Source organism: Dipodomys spectabilis, unplaced genomic scaffold (assembly GCF_019054845.1).
Source record: "Dipodomys spectabilis isolate Male_0828 unplaced genomic scaffold, ASM1905484v1 ptg000052l, whole genome shotgun sequence".
Classification (NCBI taxonomy): domain Eukaryota; kingdom Metazoa; phylum Chordata; class Mammalia; order Rodentia; family Heteromyidae; genus Dipodomys; species Dipodomys spectabilis.
In genome coordinates, this window is record NW_024870729.1 from 1,665,939 (window position 1) to 1,681,059 (window position 15,121).

A 15,121-nucleotide genomic window follows, 5' to 3' on the forward strand; every position below is an offset into this window, starting at 1 on the left:
TCCATATAACCATACTGCAATGGAATCTAGATTCTCTTCTTTATAAATAAAATACTTAGGGCTGGGGATGTAGCTTACTACGGTCTAGCAGAATGTTCTAGTTTCCATTTACAGAACCACAAAAAATAAAACAATATAAAGAAAGATATATAATATGTAAACAGTATAGCATAATAATCGAATAAGCACCCCCAGGCCAGCTTCCAAATTAGGGAACAAATTATTACTAAAAGCTTTGAAGACTTTTTTTCTGATATATGAACAGCTGCATGCATTGACTGACTGATTATAACACTGGTCAAGTCTTTGTTTCTTAATCTGCAAGTGGCTGTACAAGGTGGTTACAATTTAACATGTCCAATTTCTGTTCCCACTGCTTCTTAATCAGAGTCATCACCTCTATCATTTCCCTGGGTCATATCAAGTTTTCCATTTCCTTTATCACATGTTTACATTGAGTGTTATGACTGTATTTGTCCCTGTTCCCTGCTCTGTTCATCTATCTCTTCCCGCTAGATCCCCTGCTACGGTTCTTTCATTTCGTTTTTGCCAAAATATATTTTAAATTATCACCATTTTGATTGCTATATTAACTCCTTTAACTTTGGTAAAATGTTTAGCATACCATTTTTTAACAATATTACTTTGTAATATCTATCTATATCGATCTATCTATTGATCTATCAATCTATCTATTGATCTGTCTATCTATCTATCTATCTATCTATCTATCTATCTATCTATCTATCTATCTATCTATCTATCTATCTATCTAGAGTGGTGTGCCTGTACCGAACTTAGGGTCTGGGAGATGTCCTTGAGCTTTTGTACTTAAGGCTAGCCCTCTACCATTTGAACCACAGCCCAACTACCTTTTTGCTGATTAATTGGAGATAAATGTCTCACAGACTTTCTTACCCAAGCCGGCTTTGAACCACCATCCTCAAAATCCCACCCTCCTGACTAGCTAGAAAAGCAGGCATGAACCACTAGCATCTGACTTGTTTTGTAAATTTTTGAACCTTACACAAAGAAAATAAAAAGGCCTTTTGTCAGTCTGCAAGCTGTCAATTTGACCAAAGATCTTCTATCCAGGTTTACAGCTACTGCATGTTTTTCATGGCATGCAGTATTTGTTTGTATTAATAGATTCTTATTTATTTTCTTAATTTCTTTTTCCTTTTCTTTGGATCTTCATTTATTTTTCTGCAATGCCAGTATTATTATTTATGTTCATAATTCCTAATATCTATGCTTAAGAATTTCTCTAGGATAGATGTTATATAATTGACTTGCTCAGTGCAAAGGTGGGTTCACTTTCACTTTACTGTCTAGCATGAAATCATACCCCAAGTGCACTAAGCCCGAATCTCACCCTACCAATATTTAGTATCAACTTTACTCATTTATTAGTTCATTCATTCATTTATTCAATCACTTATCCATGTGCTAATTGCCAAGTCTGTGGATGTAAAATACTGTTTCTTCCTGGTTTTACTTTTCATTTTCTCCATGCCTGATAATTTATATATGTCTGCTAAGAAAAGCTAAGTCTGATATGCTAACAATCTCTTTCTCTGTATACATGCATATGTGGAAGTGTGTGTGTATGTGTGTGTGTGTATGTGTGTGTGTGAGTGAGTGAGTGTATTTACACATATGCCCATCACTCTTGTCGGCTGCTGTTGCTCTGTTTGTTTTACAGCAGTGTATATTGAATTCAGAGTCATGTACTTAGGCTTTCTACCAGTTGACCCACTCCCCAACTCCTGTAATTTTAGCTTGTTTTACATGGGGTATCATAGTAACTTTGCCTAGTTGGCCCAGAACTGTGATCCTACTATCCCTACCTCTTGAATATCTGGAACCACAAATGTGCAATTACCATGCCCAGTTCTCCTCATTTTTGTATTTAGCATCTACCTTACAGATTTCATCATGTCTGGAGTGCTAAGATTACAGGTATTACCTCATACCTGGCATACATCCATATATGCATACATCTGTATATCTATATATCTATATACATATATGTATGTATATTTGGGAGGTATTTTAATGCATGACAATCTTCATTTACAACGTCTTTGGTAAAAAAAAGTAAAATCATTTAAGCTTTGCCCAATTTCTTTCAGTGAAAAGGACTTACTTCTGCTTTATTCATAGTTATTTGTTACTTTTGTTGTAATAAATATGTATCTTTGTATTTAACTGTTCATTTCTTATTTATAGACTGAAATTGGTATTTGAATATTAACCTTTCAGCAGAAAGTTATATATATGACTTAGCAATTTTGCTGGGAATGGACCCCAAATGGGGATGACCCAGAAGTAAGGACCAGAGAAAAATAGAGCACACAAGGCAGGATCACATATGAGAAAAGGGAAGGTGACACTGGAATCTTTGATACTGACAGCCTATGGGAGTTACTTGGCCTAGAGAGCTTCAAAGGAGCTAGAGAAAGGAAGAAGAGACAGTGTGGTGGTAGGAGAGGGACTTTGGCCATAGAGAGTTGTTATTAATTAGGCTTCATTTGACAGATGTTTCTCTTTCTCATAGAGAAGAATTTGATAAGCATAGAAACCTAAACAAGAATCTGGCTAAGTCAAACCTATACCAGGTCACAGGATTCAGAGGGTTCCCTATGAAAACCTTAATAAGTTGATGAAAAGAAATGTAGTACAAATATAACCCTCTATCCAGGTTACTAAGTGGTGGAATCAGTTTTCTGTAGGTATTGACTTTCAGAAGTGGTGGCACATATTAATGAGCATAGCTAAGAGCTAACTAGAGCTGTTGTGGCCGTTTCTAAACAAGACACATCCACTCCTGGTCCTTGCTGCCTACAGGTTTTTCACTTGAGCTTTGATGGACTTGGTTTTCCTCTCGGAGCAGCCACGAGGGGTAATTCTCTCTGCTTCTCTTCTTTCCTTTTCCCACATTCTCTAACATTTTGTGTCTGTTTAAAATATTGTTTTTTTTGAAAGTGGCCTTGATCTCTTCTTTGTTGTTGTGATTAAGTACCGAGAAAGGAAGTATCATAAATAGAAAAGGCCAGCATATGGAATAGTTTAAGAGTTCTGTAAGGGCCAATGAGTGAGCAGCCACAGAAGGGAATATTCCAGCTGCCTCTTGCTGCTGCTTCTATTCTGATTCCCTGTAGATCAGATAGAGGAGAGCAGCAGGGCATGGCCATATGCAACCATTTGCTTTTTTCTTGCCTGTAGTAAAGTTCACATTTGATTGCTTTTCCAGATTATGTAGATCCAGACATATTTTATGCAGTCATCCGGATCTTTCTCTCTGGGTAAGTATAGTTCACTTGTTTTCCTCCATGTGGCTTCTGTAGTATTTCCCAGATGTAGGAGAAGACAAGCAGAACCTTTCTGAATAAGAAGCATACAAAGTAAGCCTTGCTGGCAGAACTCTCATTAGGATCCACTTTTGGATAAAAGAAGGGGCACCATCTGCATGACAAATGACATTAAGAGCTGGATATTTAAGTACAGAGGGATTGTCATCAAAGCATTAAATTATATCCATTTGTATGTGTTCTTAGAATCCTACCTTGACAGCTGGGGAATAAGGATGGCATGCCACCCACAGAGCTCTATCTGGGCAGATGGAGGGGTAGGCAGCAGCTTAAGTGTTTTAAAAGTTTTCAGAGAAGCCTACATCTTTTTCAAAATCCTTATGTTAAAATTTTACCACCTAGGTGATAGTATCGGAAGGAGGAGCCCCTCCCTTGTGAAAGGTGTTGATGTTCTCATTAAAGGGCTGGAAAAGGCTGAGAATATGGCTCAGAGGTAGAATATGAGACTCTGGGTTGAAAAAAACCCAAAGCTGTCTGGAGATTGAGGTGGGGTGGGCCAGATGAGTAGAAGGAGGAAAGGTTTACACTGTGTAAAAGTTGAAATACATAACTTGAGGACATGGCTAGGATTGGGAAAGATGGGGAAGAAAGATGGAAGAGGTAACATTGATCAAGATGCATTGTACTCATAATCTCTCTTGTGTAATTGAAATGCCTTTGTATAACTATTTTAAAAAAACAAAACTAGAGAAAAATAGCTGTCCCTTCCTCTTTTAAATTTGTTCATTTGCCTTCTATCCACTGTAAGGACATGGCCTCAGGGATCCATCTGGAAGCAAAGACTATGTTCTTCCCAGACTCAGCCTTTGATCTTGTTGCTCATAGACTCCAGAACCATGGGAGATAAGTTTCTATCATTTGTAAACTATAGGGTTTAAGGTGTGTGGCCTTTTAGCAGTGAGATCAGACAGAGACAATATTCCAGACCATTTTTTTAATCATGTTTCTAAATACTCTTCTTTTGTCGCATAGGTAGAAATTTCTTCAGAAACATTTCTGCTCTTAAATAACTTAGCCATCCCTATATAGATGTGTTTTAATCAGATTACCTTCCATCATTAACTGTGAGCATTAAGGGTGTTTTTTGTTTGTTTTTTTGGTTTTTGTTTTTGTTTTGCTGGTTATGGGGCTTGAATTTGGGGCCTAGGCACTGTCCCTGAGCTTTTTTGTTCAAGATTAACACTCTACCACTTGAACCACACCTCTATTGCCAGCTCTATGGTAATTAATTGGAGATAAGAATCTCTTTTGGACACAGGTGGGCTTCAAACTGTGATCCTAAGATCTCAGCCTCCTGAGTAGATACTATTGCAGACTTGAGCCACTGACTCCTGCTCTATTCCTTCCTTTCACTCTTTAAATATGCAAAGTGAAAGGTGGTGGCAGTGAATGGATGAGGTGAAAAATGTGCAGTAAATGTCAGCTAGTGATGATATTGTGTTAACTTTGTTTTGTGCCGTGTTATTAGAGAGAGAATCTAGAGATCGCAAGGAAAATGCCAAGTCCCAAGAGTCTACTATCTACTTCAGTGGTATGAAAATGAGGCAAGAAGTGTTTTCTCCAGATGGTGTGGGATGAGACACAGGTTGAGGGAGTCCCATTTGTGGGATAAACCTCACTGAAGGAACAGAGAAAAACCTGAGAGTGATGAACACCTGACAGGGACGAAGAGAGGGGATGCTAGGGTTTGGACCAAAGGCTACATGTTGAAGGCCAGGCTGCCAGCCTGGACTATTGGGAAGTGGTGGAGCTTTTAGGAGATGCGGCCCAATGCAGGAAGTTAGGTCACTGGGAGTATGCCCTTGAGGTGGATATTGGTGCACTGGTCCCAGCCACCAGAAGGTGAGCAGCTCTACTTCATGTTCTCGCCAAGGGTGATGGGTCCTAGTAGACATGGCCTAAAGCATTTGAAATCATAGCCCAAAATAAGTCTTTTCTCCTTGTAAGTTGATTATCTCAGATATTTAGTCACAAAGGTGGAAAGCTGGCTAACACGGGGAGAACAGTATACAAATGGAACTAGGGGTATGTCCAGTTACTCTGTATAACATTTTGTAGAATTATGTATGAGAAAAAATTAAGTTTATACAACTGTATAGCAAGCTTATATTACATGTAGAAGCGAACTGGGACTTAAAAAGCAAATGATCTTAGAAAGTCACTTTGTGCTTCACTTTGCCCTATAAATTTATGTTAGCTTTCCATGGCTACATAAGCAGCTAACACAGCCTTAACCAGCCTTAACCAACGTATTTATTATCTTCTGGTTCTGTAGAGTTGAGGCAAGCTCAGCTAGATTCTCTGCTTAGGGCTTCAAAATGCTAAGGCTAGTGTGTCTGCAGAGCTGAGTTTGTGTGTGTGTGTGTGTGTGTGTGTGTGTGTGTGTGAGAGAGAGAGAGAGAGAGAGAGAGAGAGAGAGAGAGAGAGAATCTTTGCAAGAACATCCTTAGACACATCCCTAAATAATGTTTTATCAGCAGTCTGGACATCCATTATCTGAAATTATCTGACACTTAAGCATCATAGATAGTTTAAAAATACTATTTAAAATAATTTTAGTTTGCCAAGGAGAAATAGTTCTTAAATCTAAGTTAGAGATAATGATTGGGACTGGGCATGGTAGCTCACACCTATAATCCTAGCTCCTCTGAAGACTGAGACCTGGGAGTGGGGTGGGGAATCCATACTGCAAGACTTCATTTCCAACTAACCAGATAAAAGGTAGGCTGGAGGTGTGCCACAAATGGTAGAGTACCAGCTATGTGCAAGAACTGACCAAGAGGCCCTGAATTTAAGCCTTGGTTTGTCCAGATTGTTGGTGAAACATTTTGGGATGTATCTGAGAATGTTCTTGCATTAAAAACAAAACAGACCATTGTCTTAGGAAGAAAAAATTTAAAAAAATGAAATAAAAAATCATAGCATAAAGAATTGGAGTCAGCATGGAAAAGTCAATAAAACCTATCCAGTGCATACACACACATACATACAAAATGACAAAAGAGGTCGCAGGAAACTTAGAGTGGTATGGTCACCCAAAGGAGAGGGTGGGGACAGACGTCATGGGCACTGTTATCGAGAAGGCCTTCAGAGATCAGCAGGTACGAACTCCTAGTGCTTCGCTACCCTTGCTACTACGCTTCCCCTTGGTGCTCACTGCAACCCTGCTGGAAGAGGAGCATCCTTCCACTCCACCTTTCCTGCTCATTCCCTGGATACTGAACTCTGCTCATCCAAATCCCCCCTTAACTGAAGCGTGGCTTGCCTTTGGGAGACTTCTTGTATAGCCTTTCATAGTTTATGTGAATGTTAGATCTCATAAAGTCCTTCTTTCAGATCTTTAAAACTCCCTTCCTCAAAGACCAAATCAAAGGTACAGAAAATAGATTTGTGGTTCAGTGGCCAGGACTGCTGGTAGATGACCTAACTACAAAGGAAGCACAGGAATACTTTCAAAGATATGAAATTTAGGGGTTATTTTTTATCCGTTTTAAAATTATCTTTAGTTGTACAAAGGAGTTGCTATTTAACAAACCAGTTTATGAATATAATATATCTTAATCAATGTCACTCCTTTAAATTCTTACCCTTCCCTCCCCTACCCACTCCTTCCCTTACTTGTCTTGATTTTGTAAGATATACATTGGATTTTCGTCTGCATTTCCCCTCCCCTCCTCTTCTCCTCTTCATTTGTCTATCCCTTTCCCCTTGACTTTACTCCATCCCTTTGAGTACCCACTTCCTGGTGTTTTTTATTTTTATTTTTTTTTTGGTGAACTTTTAACTTTGCCATTTTAAGGAATTATACTATATGAATTCTCCCTTGAATCTACTGTATATTAGTTAATACATTTGTATACACTTGCCTACCACCCAATGTATTTACTTGTAAGTTTATAAACTACATCTAGCTTCCAGATATAAGTGACAACATGCATCTTTGTCAGTCTGGGCCTGACTTCACTTAACATAATTTTTATTTAATGAAAAGAAAGGCGATACAGGGTCTTGCTATGTGTACTAGGCTGGCCTGCAGCTTGAAGTTCTGTTGCTTTGGCATCCTGAGTCAGGAATTATAGGGATCACATTATACATTTGGTTGGGCTATTAACTGGAGATATGAGGGAAACTTTTTGTCCAAACTCATTTAGAATGCTGCCAGCATCCAGCTTGTGTGAGTGTGTTTCTAGAAATGAGATCTTTATAAGTGCAGCTTCCAGACAGGCGTTACTGTTAGCTTGCAGTGACCTCCTGTACTGCTTACATGGCTCTATAATTCCTCAGGAATTGCACTTCTAACCTTCCTAGTATAATGCTGTGAATCTCCCCGATCTCCTTCACACCAGCCAGAGCAAACCATCTGCCTTGAAAGGTCTCACATAATTAGATTTGGCTCACCTGGATGACTCAGGGAAATTCCTTGCGTGAAGTTCATATGACCAGCAACCTTAATCACAAAAATAATTAATTTGCCTCAATATATGACATGTTGTACCAACAGGAATGTCTCATAATACGAACAGTCACAGGAATTAGAATGGGAGTCTTGGGGAATCCTTTTTAGAATTCTTCCTACAACAGTGTTTTTCCAATGAATAAATAAATTCTACTTCTTTATGTCAGAGGCATCTGGTAAGAATGACTGACATATGGTATAATCTCTCTGATTAGATAGATACCAGAGGGTGACTTTGTTCTCATTAAAATAAGTTCAGAGTCAGTGAAGTATGTCATCTGTGATCTACACAAATGCCTTCCCAGTATTCCTAATCATCAAGGCTTGTCATCTGTGATCTATACAAATGCCTGCCCTGTGTTCCTAAGCTTGAAGGCTTGTCTTCTGTAATCTATACAAATGCCTGCCCTATGTTTCTTTCATTTTTATTTCTTTTATTTATTTATTTTTTGCCTGTCATGGAGCTTGAACTCTGGGCCTGGGCACTGTCCTTCAGTTCTTCAGATCAAGGCTGGCACTCTACCACTTGAGCCAAGTGCCACTTCTGGCTTTTTCTGCTTATGTGGTGCTGAGGAATGGAACCTAGGGCCTCATGTATGCAAGGCAAGCCACCTTCCCAGCCCCTGCCCTATGTTTCTAATATTCAAAGTGTTCCCTATGAGGCTAAGTGGGAAGTGACATAACCTAAATGTGAGAATAACTAGATAGTCAGCACATGTGGATGGTTGAGAACTCCCAGGAGTTATCTTGAAAATTTTTTTCAGGGCTGGGAAGGTGGCTCAGTGTTAGAATACTTGTCTTGCATGCATGAGGTCCTGGGTTTGATTCAAAAACTTTTTATCCCTTCTGTCTTTGACTTGTTTTGTGCTTGGACTATCATTTCTTATTTATTACTTTATTATTATTATTATTATTATTGTCAGTCATGGGGTTTGAACATTCAGGGCTTAGCACTGTCCCTGAGCTTTTCTACTCAAGGCTACTCTACCATTTTGAGCCATAGTGCCACTTCCGGTTTTCTGGTGATTAATTGGAGCTAAGAGTCTCACGGACTTTCCTGCCCGGGCTGGCTTTAAATGGTGATCCTCAGATCTCAGCCTCCTGAGTAGCTTGGACACCGGACGTAAGCCACCAGCTCCTGGCTTCATTTACTACTTTAAAAACATTTTCATATAAAGGAGAATCAAGAGATTTTTTTGTCCATGGATGAAACACATTCTCTTTAGTTCTTAATGTATGTTAAATTTCTCAGGGAAATTATTAGCCCTTGAGGTAAGCAAATGCCATCTCATTATTTTTCTGGTTAAATGTCTCCACTCCTTGGAGTGGCTAGAAATGTGCTATGAGAAAGGCTTAAAATCATATGACTACAGAGATTTGGAAAGAAAAGAGCACTTACAGCATGGGAGGGCCTACATGTGGCTCTTAGGCTGCTGTGAGAAAGCCAGTTTTCATTTCTCAGCTCAGTTTTTCCTGAGTAGCTGTATGGCTTATACCTTTTGGACTTCCATACTGGTGATCCTCCATTGCCTTCAGTGTAGCTCTGGCACTTCCCCTCCAGCTTGGATGCTGCAGGAATCTGACTTGTTCATGTGTCTTGACCATCTCACATATCTGACGATAGTTAAGAGAGTTCCTTGAAACAGGCCAGATCCCTTCAAAAATACATGTGGGTTTCTGAGACCATGGAGATAGAAAACCAATTTCCAAAATGCTATTTTTCATCAGCTATTGAAGAGAACTCTGAAGCAAAACATTGGAGCATGTATGTTAAAGATGGAGGATGGGTGATGAATATATAAATAAATGACCCTAATAAAAGCAAGCTTGTCCAACATGCATTACAACAACAGGGGATTATGGGAAGTGTAAAGTAGAACACAGGGCTCTTGGGCAGAGCATTGGTTGCCATAGCTGAAGGCTTTTGTCTATTCAGTGTAATCTGGGAAAGGTATGTCACAAGTCCATCTGGGAAGGTGCCTTAGGGTAGCAAACCACCCAGCCTCCTCTTGTTCTAAGCTGAAGGAACATAGATCACAAAGAGCCAGAGGTGGGAGTGGTGTGTCATAATGGAAGCACAGCCAGGATGGGGTATGGAGAAGAAAAAGAAAGATGGACATCTCAGTGGAGATCAGCTCCCATAGGGATGTGCTGGCTCCTTTCCAAGTATGGGCAGGCTTTGACAGGAATGATGGCATGATTTGTTTTTAGTTCCAAATTGTCACTGTAACTGCACAGTGGAAAATGGCTGGGTTCAGAGCAAGGGTAAAAACAGGGAAGTATTTAAGAAACTATCATTTATCTAAGAGCCTGACATGTAGATTTCTATTTTCACTGAAAAGAATCTCTGGTCTGATGGCTGGGAACAAGTTACCTTCCCTGTGGTTATTGTGTAAATTATACTTTGCTTTCTCTTATACTGCTAGAAGTTACAAAATAATGAAAGAAGAGGCAGGAATTCCAGTTCAGTAAGAATAATATGCTAAAAAACAATATATTATAGAAATATAATAATAAAAATATGCCTACTATTTATTGAATGCTTAACATGTCCCAGGCACTGGGCATGTGCTATTTTAATTAATTCTTACATAATCTGTTGATGACTAATATTACTAATATTAGATACTAATATTGCTTCATGAGGAAACTGAGGATCAGATAGGTTGTTAGCTAATCCAAAGGGCACAGTGTACGAACAGCAGTGCTTGGAAGAGACTCCTTACAACCTGTTGTGATCTTCCAGCGAAAACCTCTCCATGTAGAACCCTCTTTCAGGGCTTCATCTATTTCCAGAGGGATAGCACCCTTATTTTAAAGGCCAAGCTGCTGTTTCTTCAGGAAAAAAAAAACCCTGAAACAGGCAACCTCAGACAGAGCCCTGAGAGAACAATACACTCTTCCTTAGAGCATTTCCAAATGCAGGCATCTTGGAGAAAGGTCATGAATGCAGGCAGACTAGCTTGGATGTGTTTGTGTGTGTTTATTGAAGTAAGGAGGTCAGGTCTGGCTGGCGCCATATTGGCCACATGTGGGATTGTAGCGTAGCGTCTGGCATCTTGTCTTCATGCCAGGGGAGGAAACCCTGCCCATCACCCGCCTCCTGGAGGAAGGGGCAGGCACGAGGCTGATAGGTTACTGAATCTGTCAGTCTAGTGCCCGGGACTGGGGATTTCCTGAGGATCTGACCTCTGTGCTGACCTATTTAGGCCAGACAGCCTAGCTGCTATTATACCATGTCAAGTGTGTCTCAGTGATCCTGTCCTGTGTCCTGTCTCCTGACTCATCTCTGGTCATAATGGAGTCCCAATTCAGCTCTCCATTGAAGCTAAATTGGCTTGTTGGTATTGTTTTTGTTATTTCTTTCCTCTTTAGCATGTTTCCTACTTGTGTTATATGTATTTGGGGGCTGCAGGCCTCTGTAATAACTGGCTGCCTGCAGACTGCTATTTGTGCAATAAAGACTCCAATATTCTATATTCGCTTCTGGGATGATTCACCTTACAACATTATAATCCTTCTCTAGAGAGAAAAAATTATTTTTAGAATTACAGGAAGATGATGCATCACCACTAGGAAGGTAGCTTGTTACTAAATCATGAAAGAATCAAATTCAAGTTTTGGTTCCAGGGTTCTTTAACAATGTGACTGGAAATTTAACTTCTTTAAGTCTTCTGTGATCTATAAAGTGAGACAAAACAGCTCATCTGATCTCCAAAGAGGTTGAATGGGAAAGTACATGAGCAGCTGCTCTATAGAAGGTAATGCTGGGAAGGAACCAATAGAATGAGCTCCCATTATTACCGCTCTGTCTCAGCTACACTTGTGACCCTTCAAGAAAAGTCAAGTGAACTAGATGAAGTCGGGAGGAGGAGGACCAGAAAAAGTGAGACAGAGGAGACAAGAAAAGAGTGGAGAGGAGAGGGAGAAAGGAGGGAAGAGAGGAGAGCTACAAGAGGACAGGAAAGAGAGAGCAGAGAGGAAAGCTATAAAGGAGAGGAGAAAAGAACTGCCTAGCTAGAATGTCATCACTCCTAGCCCCAGCCTTCCAGGCTCCTGCCAGAGCCCCGAGGAAGCCGTAGGGAGTTATGTACTCTGCATTGTCCTCAACCCCCCTCATTTTCACTACCTCATGCCTACAGAGCATTTGATGAAGGCATTTTTCACAAAGGCAGACAGTATCTAGGACCCAGAGTTTAGTGTGGTCATCATTAGTTACTGTCATCATTGCTGGGGGAAGAGCAATTTGTGTGTGTGTACATATTTGTGTATATATGTGTACATTTGCAAAGCCACACCTGTGGAGAGGCAGGTATAAGATTGCTGGGGTTGAGATGAGCAGAAGTGAAGATTCATCCAGAGTCATTATATTGTCTTGTTGATCAGAACTGATGGTGTCTTTATCACTGAGCAGTTTCGATGAGTACTTTGTAGGACAAACACCAGATTCCTCACTAATAGCCATACTCCTCACAAAACATCCTTCCCGTAGGGAAAGGAAGTGGTGAGCACACCACTGTGGAGATTCATAGACCCTTGGCTCAAACCCACTGCTGACAGCATGGTCACTTTTTTTTTGTCCTATTAGGTGGCAAGATAACCCAGCCATGCCCTCGGGACTCATATACGAAGGAATCTCCACCAAACCTCTGAAGTACTCTGGAGGAAGTGCAGCTCAGAGCTCGGTGCTCCATGCATTGGACGAATTCTTGGGCATTCGTCATAGCAAGGAAAGCGGTAATTCAGATGTTTTCTATTTTCCTTTTCATGCCTTTCTCAAGAAGAGAGCAAGCAAGAATAGGGAAATTTTTTAAATCAATCGATCACTCCAAGCACAAAGTCAATTGTCAGGAAATTTTGTGCACTTCCCTAAATCAACCAGGGAACCAACCGTGTACCTGCTTCATGTTATTGTGTCGTCAATTTATATCAGAAAAATCAAGTCTCAGCAGGATTGTGAGCTGCATTTCCCCATTGGAAAGCATTGCCAGAATTCCAGCTGTTCCCTGTAATTTTAATTTGGATCCTTAGGCTGTAGCTTTCTGTTTCTACAACAGGAGGGAGATGGGGAATTTGAGGGTTATGGCATTCTGTGTCTGAGACTGGAGACAGCGGGTAGCAGATGTGATCACCCCTACTAGAGCTCATACGATGCTACAATTTCTGGTCAAATCTATGTGGCACCCCAGGATGTGGAGAGTACTATTTTGGAAGCTTGAAATTGCCCTTTCCTTTACCTGTCAGCATTAGAATTGTGCTTCACTGTTTAAAAAGGGCACTTCATACTGTAAAGGTTTCCATTTGGATAGGTAAAAAACAATTAGAACTTTGTGCCTTGGAATTTGGGCCCACTCGAATCATAGGTCTTCTAGACCTATGATTAATTTTCATGGATTTTTGCATTTGTTACTATTAAGCATTGATTTACACACGTTGTATTAAACACATAATGAATTTCCAATAAACACTTATCGATTTGATTTTAAACAAATTTGCTTCAAGAAGCTTTTTCTAAGAGTGGCTCATTCTTTACGGTCCTATTTTGGTATATTCTATAACTTTTATCTTTTTCTGTATTCCCTTCAAAAATAAAAGGACATAGGAAACAAAATTCCTTTTCAGTTTAAGGATATGTGTCCTATTTTTGTTCATATCTCTCACAAAGTAGCTTCAGTTAGCAACTAAATGCTCTGTGGTACATGATATTTATACCTTAACCAGGAGATCCAATTCCACTTCAGTTATCTAGGGTGCACTGGCTTCTTTTCTCTCCCATCTGCCAACAGTCAGAAACACTGAAAATCTGGCTTGTATGAGCAGCAGAGCCAGCAAGTAGGTTGAGTTAGAGTACCATCAACTGTTTTCGTACCTTGGTGTGTGGAACAACAGGAAAACTGTTTTGCATTTCCATACAGAGCTGAGATATCACTCTGGTTGTTTCTTTCAGCTGCCTTTCTGCATAGGATGAGGGACTACATGCCTCCTTCCCACAAGGCCTTCATAGAAAAAATCCACTCTGTCTCTTCCCTAAGGGAGCACGTCATGTCCTCCGGCCTTGGTCAGTGTCTGACATCTTATAACCAGTGTCTGAAGGCCCTGGCAGAGCTGCGGAGCTACCACATTGCCATGGTGACCAAATACCTCATCATAACTGCAAGCAAAGCAAGGAGCAAGAGGCCAGCCCACCTCCCAGGACCACCTCAGGCTTTAGAAGGCAGGGGCACAGGAGGCACTGCTGTCCTGAGCTTCCTGAAGAGTGTCAGGGATAAGACCTTGGAGGCCATGCTGCACCCAAGTGGTACAATGCAGAGTCCACCCTAGAGGGTACGAGGGGGGATGGAGAAGAGGGTCAGAGCCCTGGATAGAATAATACAAAAGGGACCACAGCCCTCTGTAGAGTTTTGCTCAAAAGAACACTGAATTCTTCACTGTTGGAAAGCTGAGTTCCCATGCTGCCTTAGTGCTCACTCACTGTCTCGCAGCAAACCACAGTGGACACTTCCTTCTTCAGATCCCCATTGGCTGTTCCAAGTAAGAGTGAGCAATGTAAATTTCAAAAACCAAATAAAAAATACCATTGCAACGGACAGATTATCTTACTCTTTTTTTCTTTTCCTGTATCACTAATGAGGCTTGAACTCAGGGGCTTGGGGCTCTTCCTTACTTTGTCACTCAGGCTTAGCAGTCTATCAGAGCTATAGCTCTGCTTTCCAGTGTTTTGCTGGTTAATTAGAGGTCAGAGTCTCTTATAGTGGTCTGTTCAGATCAGCTTCCTTAGTAGATAGGATTATAGGTATGAACCACTAGCTTGTTTGCTTGCTTGCTTGCTTGCTTGATTTCTTTCTTTCTTTCCTTCCTTCCTTCCTTTCTCCCTTCCCTTCCCTTTCCTTCCTTTCCCCTTTCCTTCTCCCTTTCCTTTTTTCTTTCTCTTTCTCTGTCTTTCTCTTTCCCTCTTTTCTCTTTCCTTCTCTTCTCTTTCATTTGTCTCTTTCTCTCTTTCTGAGACTAGTGGCTCAGGCTAGCCTTGAACTTGAGATCCTCCTCCGTGCTGAGATTCAGGGTATATGTCACCATATCCAGCCTGTGGAGTCCTTTAAGAGAATGAATTGACTTATTTCACTAAATTTCTACTAAGCTCTTGCTCAGGGATTAGACATTGGCTGGCCCTCCTTTCCTTGTATGTGTTGAGTCTGGTGTCTGGAGGCTGGATGTTCCAGTGGGATACATAAGCAAGAGGATGTTGATAAAAACTAGGAAGTCATTAGTGTGAAAATGAATAGTTAATGACATG

The 15,121-nt window shown here is 40.5% G+C and overlaps 1 protein-coding gene across 2 annotated transcripts in view; it reads left to right on the forward strand.

Moving 5' to 3' along the window:
• Positions 1-14,177, forward strand: part of Ido2 (indoleamine 2,3-dioxygenase 2) — a 52,617-nt gene extending 38,440 nt beyond the window's left edge. For both annotated transcript variants that reach the window (XM_042679461.1, XM_042679462.1), the window contains 3 exons: positions 3,257-3,308; positions 12,419-12,567; positions 13,778-14,177. In XM_042679461.1, coding sequence (XP_042535395.1) covers positions 3,257-3,308; positions 12,419-12,567; positions 13,778-14,151 — 575 coding nt within the window. In that variant the 3' untranslated portion in view covers positions 14,152-14,177. The remainder of the gene's footprint in view (positions 1-3,256; positions 3,309-12,418; positions 12,568-13,777) is intronic.
• Positions 14,178-15,121: the final 944 nt, after the last annotated feature.